The 13,735-nt window shown below is 39.6% G+C and overlaps 1 protein-coding gene across 1 annotated transcript; it reads left to right on the forward strand.

Annotated features, from left to right (window-relative positions):
- Positions 1 to 221: 221 nt before the first annotated feature.
- On the forward strand, positions 222 to 1,272 carry LOC121781333. The gene is made up of 2 exons (XM_042179079.1): positions 222 to 1,160; positions 1,258 to 1,272. The coding sequence occupies exons 1-2, from the start codon at positions 222 to 224 to the stop codon at positions 1,270 to 1,272; spliced, it is 954 nt and encodes a 317-aa protein (XP_042035013.1).
- The last annotated feature ends 12,463 nt before the right edge of the window (positions 1,273 to 13,735 follow it).

Genomic DNA, 13,735 nt, shown 5'->3' on the forward strand with positions numbered 1-13,735 from the left:
TGGAATTTTTGACCCATTTTTATTATATAGTTTTATAATATAATGTGAGAGTAATGAATTAGCGGAGTGTAAGATCAACTTACTACACATGGGAAAAAGTAAATAAATCATTTAATGGCGGACAACGGATCCCTGAAAATAGAAAAAACATGCCATTTAATCATGGACAGACTATTCGATTGTACAAAATTGTTGTGTTTATTTAGCAGAAGTTGGAGAAAATGGCAACCACTTCTCTTCCAAGACTTGTTGTGTTTAACGTCCCAAAAGCCGGTACAAACACTTATGTATACCGCAAAGACGATGGGTCTGTTGTTGATGGAGAAAACGACAAGTTCAGCGAGCTCGTCAAGATCGAAGTTGAACGATCAAAAACCAATAACGAACGCATTCATCTCCGATTTTCTCATAAAAACAGATATTGGCAAAAAAACGCAAGTGATGACTCCATCGTGGCGGTATCAAACAAGCCTGAGGAGGATACCACGAAGGCGTCCTGCACGCTCTTCGAGCCCGTCCAGCAATCGGACAATGTGGTCTACTTGACTCACATCCAGACCGGTTGGCGCGTGATGCTGAACAACTCCACGGGGGGTTTCTACGTGGACAAAAACAGTGTGGGCGCGCCTCTGGGGTTTGTGGACTGGGACACATTGGTCAAACTGCCGAAACACGTGGCATTTTTAGGAGACAACGGGAGATACCTCAAGGCACTTGGACATAATGGGTTCAAGTATCTCCAGTTCGGAATCGACGATCCTAACGACATCTTATCAGGCAATGAAGTCTCACTGATGCGCGACGGCCACGTCCGGATAAAGTCTGATCTCTGGGGTTCGTACTGGCGGTGGGCCTCTAATTGGATTTACGTGGATTCCGACGACGTCACGGCCAACAACAAAAGCACTCTCTTCTGGCCGGTCAAAATCAACGAAAACACGATCGCGCTGAGAAGCGCTGGCAACGGCCTTTTCTGCAAGCGCCTGACGGAGGACGGGATGGAAAGTTGCCTTAACGCGGGGGTGAGCAACATCACGAGCGAGGCGAGATTGCAAGTGCAGGAGCTGGTGATGGAGAGGAAGATCTACAACGTGACGTATCGGATGGAGGATGCCAGGATATACGGGGAGGCGCCTTATTTGGCCAGGACCATGATACGAGTATATCTCCGGAAATATCTCACATATCTTTATTATTATATTATCATATCTTTTTCATATAATTATTATCTTATTCACCAAGTTAGGTTATTCGTAGGAGTATTATAAATAGGGACTTTGTTATTCCTTTCCATTATTAAAAAAATATCAAATTATCTTATTTTTCTTTTATCGTGTTTTACTTTCTTTTGCAATCCTAAATCTTGGTTTGATCGACGATCAAAGCTCCCGCGACTACCGTTTATCGTGTTAAGGGAACTTCACCCTTAACAATTTGGTGCTTTCATTCGGTTCTCATCCTCCGAATTACCTCCATCATGTCATCCACCTATGCTGCCTATTACCATCACCAATTCGACTACCGTCGGCCGCAATTCGCCCACCACCTATCGCAGCCCATATATCATCCACCACAGCACCACCCATCGCAACCCATATATCAGCCACCACACCATCCGATTGGATCATTAGATCTGCAACAATCCTATCCACAGGATAGGCACTTCCACCCACAATATCATCCCTACCAGGCCCCGACAGCCCACTTGCTGGGACCCGCCATGGGTGCGCACGCAGCAGAGTTCTTCAACCTATGATCAGTCGCCGCCTCACAACCCGTACCTCGCCTATGGTGAAGCGACATACCAGGGTTCTGACCCAAATAATCCTGACCTCATGACTCGATCGTTCTCCCCTGCCCAACTAGCCGCCGTAAATGATTACAACTAGAAGTTACGTGTGTATAGATTGGACCAAGCCGCCCTGCTCGCCCGTGTGACCGCTTGGTTTGAGGAGAACACTGATGATGAGAATATAACTGAGGAGAACATTGATAACACTTTCACGATGGTATTGAGTGCGGATGTTCCCAAAGACATTCACGATGTTCCCAATAGCATCACCGATGTTGCCATCAACACTGCTGTCAGGTTAGATGCGAGCGATGAAATTGAACAGAGTGAAGGATCTCAAGACGAGGCACGTGAGATGTCGCTCGCAGAGTCAAGGCCGTGGCTGCTGAACCCCGCTCTACAGACAGCTCCACCCTTCCTCAACCAGCAGCCTGTTGCTGCCTCCGACTGGCATCCATCGAGCCTCTACTCGGCACCTAGCAACCCTGAATTCAGTTATGATTCCCTAGAACTAATTGCTGATGTTACTGATGTATCAAAAAAACCTTTCCCAATAACTGCAATTGATCAACTACTTGACCGAGATCACGTTGGAGCAGAAGGGGTATTTTTAGATGATGAAGAGAAGGTTGGAATTTTGACAGATTCATCGCCTTCCCCAGTGTATCTAAAGATCTAGGAGCTTTGTTTTTGGGCTCGTAGTGAAGCGCTAGAGTGCATGCCAACTGGACCGGATTACTGGGCGACAGCCTACATTTCCGATGTCAATGCACTTATGATTTATTGTCCACGACGACTGAGATGCTCAATTGTTCGGTGTGCATTTGATCCAGGAGGGAATAGCCCGCCAAAGCGTATGTTCACGATGCTTTTCATTGTGTTGTGGTTCCCACCTTGAAGACAAGGTGGATTTTATCCGTGGGAGAGTTGATACGAGTATATCTCCGGAAATATCTCCCATATCTTTATTATTATATTATCATATCTTTTTCATATAATTGTTATCTTATTCACCAAGTTAGGTTATTCGTAGGAGTATTATAAATAGGGACTTTGTTATTCCTTTCCATCATTCAAAAAATATCAAATTATCTTATTTTTCTTTTATCGTGTTTTACTTTCTTTTGTAATCCTAAATCTTGGTTTGATCGACGATCAAAGCACCCGCGACTACCGTTTATCATGTTAAGGGAACTTCACCCTTAACAGACCACCACTGTCCACAACTACGCGGACGAGGAGGGGTCGATCGAGGTCTCATTGAAGTATACAGACACTTCGTCTTACTATTTCACCCGCAGCGTGTCTTTAACCGCGGGGTGACTCACACTATGACGGCGGGGATACCCGGGATTGGGGAGGCGGGAATTGAGGTATCGGCAGAGATAAGTACGGAGACGGAGTGGAACGACACGACGACCAAGGAGATTGAGGTTTTGGCGACGGGTACGGTTCTTGTGCCGGCGAAGAGTTCAGCGGTGGTTCATTATGTGGGGACGAGGGGAACCTGCGATGTTCCCTTTTCCTATACTCAGCGGGATAGGAGTTCCACCGATGGGAAAATCACGCAGACTGAACAGATTGATGGTGTTTTCACTGGCGTCAATAATTACGGCTTCAAATTCACTGTCGAAAAATACCAGCCTCTTCCTGATCAGTAATATCAGAGCATGCCTTTGCTTTTGCTTGTTTATTGTTGTGTTTGTGTGTGAAATTAGATTAAGATTGAGGGTTTTTTTCATCAACTTCTTCCAAGTTGGCTTTTTCCCTCTCAATAAGCCATGTATTATTGCCTGTGTGGCCTTCTAATAAACCGTATATTTTTAATTGTGCGTTTATAGTTTGAAGGAGAGTGTGTTTGAAGAAATTACACTACCAGAAATAGAATATAAAGATGCAACTTCCATCACATGAATATTTTGATCAAAATATGGAGTCATGTTGAAAAATTATTAGTTGTAGGCTTTAATCCATTGGTTTTATACCTTTGGTAATAGGGTTTTTAGGAGACAACTAGTACATGCTTCCTTTTCCCTTTTGGCAGCCATTAGGCTTAGTTAAGTTCAGCACTCCACCTCCCATTTACCTTTAATTTAGTTTAGCCTGCTTTATACAACCTTTTGCATGTCACTATCCTAGTTTTCTAGCTTTCTTTTAGGAGCCAATGGTTAGTTTGTTTTCCTTAGCCTTTTAAATTAGTCTCTTTTGCTTTTTAAACTTAGGAATGATCATGCAAGTTGCTGCTCCGTTTTTATTTTCGACAAGTTTTTGTTTTCGCCAAGTGCAAAAATTTCTCGCTACTGCTCTGGCTCCCTCAACTCCTCCTCCAGTGTCTCGGCCTCCTCAACTAATGCTACAGGGGCGTCCGTATCAAGGAGCTGGTGAGCTCGAGGAAGATCTACGAGGTGAGGTATCGGATGCAGGACGCCCGGATATTCGGGGAGACGCCGTACGTAGGCGGGACGACCTCGGTCATCAACGAGTCGGACGAGGCGGGGTCGATCGCGGTGACGCTGACGTATACCAACGTGAAGTCTCGGTCGTTCTCCCTCAGCACGTCGGTGGCTGCGGGGTGACGATGTCAATCAATGCGGGGGTGCCCGGGATTGCAGGGGCGAGCGTTGATATCATGAGTCAGATAAACTCGGCGATTGAGTGAAACGAAACGATGTCGCAGACGGTGGAGGGGTCGGTGACGGGGACGGTTCCGGTGCCGGCGAGGAGTTTAGCGGTGGTTCATTATGTGGGGACGAGCGATGTTCCGTTCTCGTACAGGCAGGAGGATAGGAGTTCCACCAGCGGCGAAATCATTTATACTGATCAGATAGATGGTGTTTTCACTGGTGTCAATGCTTACAACTTTCAATTCATCGTCGAGAGATATCAGCCTCTCGACTGATTAACACAATTCAATTCAATTCAATTCAATTCAATTCAATTCAATTCAATTCATTCCTTTACTTGTTTGTTGTTATGTCGCAATGAGTGGGGCCTTTTAAAAAGAAAAATCTTTTATTTGTGTTTAACTGAAGAGGTGTTTGAAGAAATGAGAGCCCCAGAAATCTGTGGTTAGGGGAAAGGGAGCGAGATCATGATTTGTTACCAATCTTTAAACAAACACAATCAAGTTCTTCAACTAAGTATAAAAATTTATGTCTTGTTTATAAATTGTGGACCACTGTAAGGATAAGGTTATACATAGCCGTGGAAAACTTGTACTAGTACTCATTCTATGTGGGGTATGAAAAAACTGAAAAGTAAAAGAATTTTTGCAATTATTTGATAAAAAGCTAGCAGAATCTATAACCTATTGACTAACCAACCACTACTTAAGATAATGGATCACGTTGCAACAAACTGAGATAAATGGGCCTATTAATACTATCTGATGAATGGGCTTTGGTGGTCGCAAAACGAGAGGCGCGAATGGATCAAGTTATATGGAATATAACCGAACCGGTTGGATTAGTTAGCAAATGTCGTTCTCGCTCTCATTCGATTCCTAATAAAGTAATTTATAACTCCCAATTTTGCACTACTTTAACAGTAAAACGGCAAGTTCGGGGTCGATCCCACAGAGAAGTTGGTGTATCAAGTGTGTGAGTAGTGAACAAGGGGTTGACTGCTGCCACGCTTTAACTATTTTGATCAAGGGAATTTTAACTATTGGGTCAAGTGCATTTCAGACTGGAATGAAAATTAACTACGCGGAACAGTAAACATGATGATGAAAATGAAAACAACTTTGATTAAACTAAAGTTCGGAACAATACAACGTGAAATTTAAACTAAGCTAACACTTCGGAAAATACGAAAGCAAGTAAAACCAAGGAGATCCTCGGCGGAAAACTTAAGAGTACGCCGACAGAAATCAAGTATTCTGCAGCGCTCCTTCGATCGCCCTTTCTAACTAAGCATTACTTTATCTAAGCTATCTAGAGAACTGAACTAAGCTAGAAAACTAAACTAAACTAAGACGGAAAGTAAAGGAGCGGATCTCTTTGTGTGGTGGCGCATCCTCTATTTATAGGCTCGGCACGACCTCCAGCTGGATAACGATCTTGCTAGGGAATATTCGCTCCTTCTGAGAGTGAGCGCCTCATTGATTGCTACATGCTTTCCTTCTAGAATGACGACGCTTTTCTGTAACAGATTCATGACTCAGCTCCTTCCTTGAGTCTTATATATCAGCACGTGTCCCCTTCTAAAACGTTGTCCTTGATAACAGAATGCTGCGCACCATCCAGCTCATTGCCTCGCGTGTCCTTCTTCTGGAAGTATGTGGTCCCCTCCTTGCCTGCTTGGTCCTGCTGTCCAGGTTGCTGGGAACCACCCACGACCAGACCCCAACCAGGCAACCACCACCTTCCTCTACAAGCTCTCCCCCAACCCGGCTCTCATCATCCTCCCGGCCACCCTCAGCATCTCCTAGTCAACCCCCCAGAAGACATTGAGTATACCCCCAATCTCAGTCATTTCAAGTTTAAACAATCTTAACTTTTATTTGTTTTTTATTTGTATAACTGTCATCCTGCCCCACCTCAGAGACCGCCGCAGCATCCACAGCACCACTAGATCCATGCATTGCCACGGTCATTCAAGAATTTCAGCCAGTTTTTGAGGTTCCACAGGGGCTTCCACCGCCTCGTCATTGGGACCATCGCATCCATATCCCGAGTTCCGCCAAACCGGTAAATGTTCGACCCTATCGGTTCCCATATTTTCAAAAGGCCAAAATAGAAAAGCAGATTCAAGAAATGTTAGCCCAAGGAGTAATTCAACATAGCACCAGCCCATTCTCTTCGCCGGTGCTCCTTGTGCGAAAGAAAGATGGCACCTTCCGTTTCTGCGTCGATTATAGAACACTGAATGCCGCCATGACTCCCGATCACTTCCCCATCCCCACCAGCAGATGAGCTTTTTGACGAGTTACATGCTGCCAGAATTTTTTCAAAATTGGATTTGCGTTACGGCTATCACCAGATTCGGATGCACATAGATGATGCGTCAAAACCCGTCTTAAGCGTCTATACTATATAGAGGGACGAATGAAGTATCATGTACTATCTTGTAGTAGAAGGGCAGTGAAAATCTATTGTAATTTTTTTATACTAATAGCTAGGCATTCTGTTGAGGTACATAAGAATAAAGAGTGAACTACAAAATTAGCTCCTATGTATAGCTAATCTAACGCTGGAGGTACCTATGTTTAAAAAAATGCACCAGGTACCTCTATGTATAGGTATAAGATTATTTGAAGTCCTTTTTCACTATTTACGGTCTTTCATTCCCTTCTCACCCTCAATTATTTTTTTCCAAAATGCCACTCCAACAGCATTCCGGTCTTTTTTATTTAACACTTTTGAGAAGTTGAAAATAGTTTGAAAATGGGGGTTGTTGCCATCTTCTCCCTCTTGCCGTTAGACATTTTTAGTAATGATAATATTATAGTAATAAGAATTTTTATATATTCCAAGTATAAATTAGTTTTAAAAGAGTACGAGGAAGAGGTAGTTTTGGTTCTGTATTCGAAGCAACACTTTTTGACGGATTAAAAGTCGCAGTAAAAGTGTTCAACTTGGAACTTCAAGGAGCAACAAGGAGCTTTGATGCTGAAACTGCTATATTGAGCAGCATTCGACATAGAAAGAGTTATTGGATGTTGTTCTAATATGGAGTTTAAAGCATTGGTACTCACATATATGCCAAATGGGAGTTTGGATAAATGGTTACATTCCGAAATGTTTGATTTGGATCTTATACATTGGCTGAAAATATCAATCGATGTTGCAGCAGCGTTGGCCATACATTCCCAGTTGTTCATTGTGATATAAAACCAAGCAATGTGTTGCTTGATCAAGACATGACTGCTCATCTTGCTGATTTCAGTATTTCCAAGATTTTCAATGAAGGAGAAACAGTCATCCAAACTCAAACAATGGCAACCATCGGTTACACAGCACCAGGTGATTCATGACACTGACTTTTTAAACGTTAATTTCATCCGATATAAATGTTTTACCTAATTTTAGCAACGTGTTGAATGCATGTGATATAATTAGAGTTTGGAATGGAAGGCAAAGTATCAACAAATGGGGACGTATTCAGTTTTGGGACATTGCTGCTAGAGATGTTCACAGGAAAAAGGCCAACGTACGATATGTTCGGTGAAGAAAGGAGCATAAAACAGTGGGTAATGAAAATACAGCAACTGAATTGGTGGTGTTGTCAAGGGAAGATCAACATTTTTCTGCCAAGGTGCAATGTTTGTTGTCAATATTTGAATTGGCAATGAAATGTTTAGCTGATTCAGCCAACGGAAGAATCGACATGGTTGAAGCAGCAACTGCTCTACACAAGATCTATGCTACAATTGTGTCAGGTACAGGTACTCGTCGTCCACGATTTGTTGTTTCTGTTCGCCAATAATGGAGTTTGATAGCTCAGATGTATAGTTGCTCAAATCAATTTGTTTGTCACTGTTATGTGAACACTAATCCAATAAATTGGTAGTGCCATTTGTAGTAGTTCATGATATCTTACTTTTTTTATTTTTCGGAATATTGATGAAGATGCATAATTTTTGGCCCTTTGTACTTGTCTATTATTGATTTTGTTTGAATTCTTTTAAGATGGATAGCTTTTTCAATTTTCATAACAAACAGCATGATAAGGCACACAAAGATAATGATACAATGAGGAATTTCCACATGCCAAGTGTAATTTTTAGCAAGAGTGAATGCCGATAAATGCAGTATGTTTGAGCACTATTATACTTGTTGCTTCCAATTTATCGGCTTGTTGCTTCATCTACCAATCAATGATGTTCACATAAATTTACAGGATTTGATGTTTGATGTTATTCAACGAATTTATGTTTAACTTTGTTTGAATCTCTACCATTTCCACGATCAAAGTTTGTAAAAACTTTGCTGATAAATCAGAATGTCTTTTTAAGTGAAATATAAGATGTTAAGATGATTTTAGAGTGATTTTGGACTGTTTAAAATATTAAGGCAAGTACAAGTTTTTGTGTGTATTATTATATGGAGAGACTTGCTTGATTATTACTTTCATTTTTCTAACCTGAGAAAGTGCGTTGATTATAGCATACTCCTTCCGTCTGTAATTAAATGTCCAATTTTTCTTTTTTCATCCATCCGATAATAAATGTCCCAATTCACTTTACTATATTTGGTAATTGGACTCAATATTTCACTAACTCATTACACTCATATTTTATTATAAAACTAATATATAAAAGTAGGTCTCACATTTCACTACTATTTGCTATAAAGTCAATCAATTTCTTAAAACTCATGCCCATCAGAGACATTTAATTATGGATAGAAAAAGTAAATATTAATAATAACTCTATATCGATGGGTTTTTTTTTTTGTTGATCAATATACCGCTAATAGGCCTATATAATTGATACGTTGATCAATATTCCACATTTATTTGAGCAAAGCCATTTTAGTTGGGCTGGGCTGAGCTGGGCTAAAAAGATCTCAAGTTCTAATTCAGCCCATACTAGAAAGGCCCAGACTTGTAGTCTGCTCATATAAATTAATTCTGATTTTGACTACGATCAAGCATACTGAGTGACCTATATCCCAATCAATTAATGAAATGAGGAAGCTTGCACTTGTCGTTAATATGAATTCGAAATTAATTCACAGCACATATAAATTCAATAATACTGAACTATTTGATAAATTAATTTTCATGTTTAAACATAAAAACAATTGTCGAAAGACTTGAGTTGACAACGACCCCAGCCTCATTTGCCATGTCGATCACGTAATGTTATATGTAGACAGTGTGGAAATTGTTTTTTCAAAATTTTGTCAATAAATTTAAATTTCTTCGAACTCTCCAAAATCATGATGTATAGAAATAGTGACACTGACACAGAAGTATTGTTCGTATAATTCTAATAGAAAATATGGGTAGTAAAATTTTAGATGAATTTTACAGGTATAACTATAAGTGTTTATTAGACGCTAATACATTTGCACTCCGTCCGCGAATAGGAATCCCATTTTTCCATCTTGGTCGTCAGTGAATAGGAGTCCCGGTTCATTATTATTATAAATGGTAAAGAGACCATATATTCCACTAACTCATTTCACTGACATATCATTTAAAATTAATATATATATAAGTGGAACTCATATTCCACTAACTTTCTTCCGTCCATTTTTTTTAACATTTCATAAAACTCATGCCGAAAATAAATGAGACTCTTATTGGTGGACAGAGGAGTATGGAGGGAGTATATATGAAAGGGTATGTTGATTGCTACGTTGATCAATGCTCCGCTTTTATTTGGGCAAAACCTTTTATAGTTGGGCTAGGTTGGGTTGGGCTGGGCTGGGCTTGGCTAACAAGATCTCAAGTTCTAATTCAGCCCACACTAGAAAGGCCCAGACTTGTATTCTACTCTTATAAATTAATGCTGATTTTGACTACGATCGATCATACTGATTGACTTAATTCACAGCACATATAAATGCAATAATTTTAATGAAATGATGAAGCTTGCACTTGTCGTTAATATCAATTTCAAATTAATTGACAGCACATATAAATGCAATAATATTGAACTATTTGATATATCTATATTCATGCATGTTACGACATAAAAACAATTGTCGAAAGACTTGAGTTGACGACGACTCAATCTCATTTCCCTGTTGATCACGTAATGTCATATGTAGACAGAAATTGTTTTTCCAAAATTTTGTCATTACATTTAAATTTCTTCTAACTATCCTAAATCATGGTGTATAATATAGTGACACTGATACAGAAGTATTGTTCGTATAATTCTAATAGAAAATATTGTAATGGGTAGTAAAACTTTAGATGAATTTTGTAGCTATAAGCAATCAGTGTTTATTAGACGTTAATGCATATATATCAAAATGTTCATATCATTGTATGGATCTTTGATTCAGTCAACGCCTTAAATTTACATATGCACTCATCATAAATCTTCAATCATCCAAATATCAAATGGTTCTCGCCGCTGTCCAGCAACGAAGACAGCACAACCGCTGACCGCGGCTGCCGGTGCTGCTGTCCGACGAGGACAGCTCCTCCGCCCGTCGCCCGAAGACGACGCAACTTCTGTCCGCTGCTGTTGCGGTCACACGACTGCGCTGCCGCCCTCAAACAGCCGCTGTCCGTCGAGGACAGCTCCTCCGCCGTCATCCAAAGACGACGCAGCTGCTCGGAGTTGCTTCTGTTCGTCGACGACACAGCTGCTGTCCGAAGACGAAGCTGTTGCTGCCGGAGCTGCTGCCAACTCTCTCGCTGTCTTGGCTGCCCGGAGAGCAAACTGCCGCTGTCCGAAGACTACGGCTGCTGCCCAGTGAAGACGACGCTGCCGCCAGCCACCGTCGCTGCCTCGCTCAGCCAGATCTGGATCGACGATCCCCGAAAGGCAAGATCCGCAGCCCGGTTATCGAACATGTCTAGATTTTATCCTTGTGTTTCTTTGTTCATTTTCGATTTAATTAGCTTGATTTATCGCGGTCGCTTCGCTTGACCGCGATCTTAAATCTTAATTAATCGTTTCTCAATTGTAACAATCTTTTATGTTCACACCAATATGCATATTTAAATTTCAAGCTTTTTAGCAATTTAAATTATTCTTGCATATTAAGAACATAAAACCATAGATCTATGAATACTTGCTTAGATCTAGAATATTCTTGTGAAAAACTTGAATTAGATCCAAGATTCATAATGTTCTTTCATCGATCCAAGTATTCAATCATGGATCACTTTATTTCTTGATTCAAACTCATACATTCACTTAAACACATGCATATATGTAATCATTCAAACATATAATCTAGTATATATTACTTAGACTATATAGATCTAATGATGTTCATCATAGATCTAGAATATTTTGTAGATCTTAGGATTTAAATCCAATAATCTCAATATTCAATCATCGATCTAGAACATCATATCATAGATCCGAAAACAAAATCAAGAAAAACATAGATCCAACACATATTATAAACATATAACATGTAATTGCATTATTTTCGAAAATCCCAAGTTTTTACACTAATTTTTCAAAAAATTCAATTAATCAAATACATAATCAGAGCAAAAAAAATGGCTCTGATACCGATTGTTGGGACTACCGCAGTGGAAGACACGGAAAACAAACAGGTCCTTATGGATCTATTTAAACTTGATCCATAATCAGAGCAGTGATTATGCATTCGATTCCAATTTCATGCAATTAAACTTGATCTATAGATGAACACACCAAATAAACAAGTTGACATGCAATTTGATGTAGATTTGATTGTTACCTCTTGATCCATCATAGGATTGACGTAGCTAGCTGCACCACCCGAAGATCCTTGATTTATCAACCACGAATCTTCCATACTATTCCCACATCCTTGATCATTCATCCGTGGGCGGATCTCGAAGAATCAAATAAAAGTGATGTGAGATCTAGGGAAAACCAACACTAACACAAGATTATCTTGATCTAATCCTATGAATTAGGATAGAACAAAATCAAAAACCAAAACCCTAATCTCCCACATGCTAGGGCACGAAAAACAAGACCAAGAGGAAGAGAAAGAGACGCCGACTTGGCGGCTAGGGTTAGGAGTGTTGTGTGTTGTGTTATGCATGCTAGGGTTTCCCATCTCTTCACTATTTATAAGCTTGGACTTATTGGGCTAGGATGAGGATCCATGGAATGAAATAGATGTTGGGCTCACCCATTAGATAAATATCTAATTAAATCAAATGACCCATGATTTAATATATTATCAATGAAAGATTATTTTGTTCCACTAAAGAATAATATTGCACTCCCATCTAAATACCAAATTACAAATAACTTGGGTCCATTTTATTTTATAATATTTCCCGCGTTTAAGGTTATCTTAATCCGTCAATTTAATTCTTTGTCTGCTATATGACTTGAATTAAATTAATTCTCCAAAGAGTTTTCTAGTTTGAAACTTTATTTATTATTCATGGAATAAAATTCCAACTGTGCAGATTTCTGAATAATAAATTCCTTTTTTCAAACACCTCTTGGGGATTTAATCATACCACACTGGGCACGCAAATTCTATGAAATAATATTTCAATACCTTCATGTTATTCAATTACTATCACCCAAGATATCATGTTTCAGTTACGTACAACTCTCCCATATTGATAAGTCAAAGTGGCGTCTGATTAAATAAATAATATTGATATTACTTTCATAGACTAGAAAATACTATAATTTTTTAAATATATTCTTTTAGTAGATAGCGATAAAGAATACATTTCGTATTAGATCCTTTCAATGCTTTACCACACCGGTGTTACTAATCTTTTCTTAGGTAAGAGAGAATTATCACAAACACCGCAACCATACCAATAGGTAGCCAAAACCTATCTAGGTTGTGAATACATTTTTCTCCTTACTAGATCTGGCCAAGTCCCCTACTGGATAACTCATGAGGATTCATCGAATTTCCCTACTTTGACCTTCTTAGTAAGAAGCCTTAGACTTGTTTATTATATTTCAATAAATAAATCATTATATTATATTATTTATTCTCATAATTAGGTAAACAAGTGGACGTGGTGTTTCTCGTATACATGCACAAGCTGACTGTACAAAGGCATGTACGCTCGAAGCATCTTTTTAGGGGAAGAGGAGGAAGAAGAGAAGAAGAAGAAGAAGAAGAAGAAGAAGAAGAAGAAGAAGACAATTCAAAGTGAGATCAAAACTCAAAATCATAGAGACATGTATACATATGCACACATTTTGCTAGTACTTTCTTAAAGAAGAAAGACCTAATAAGAACATGAAGAAACATTCCAACAACCAAGAATTTAGAAAACAAGCTATGTTTGACATGATATATCTATTGTGACATAATAGAGCAATTATGT

This window comes from Salvia splendens, chromosome 20, assembly GCF_004379255.2.
Source record: "Salvia splendens isolate huo1 chromosome 20, SspV2, whole genome shotgun sequence".
NCBI classification, from domain to species: Eukaryota; Viridiplantae; Streptophyta; class Magnoliopsida; order Lamiales; family Lamiaceae; genus Salvia; species Salvia splendens.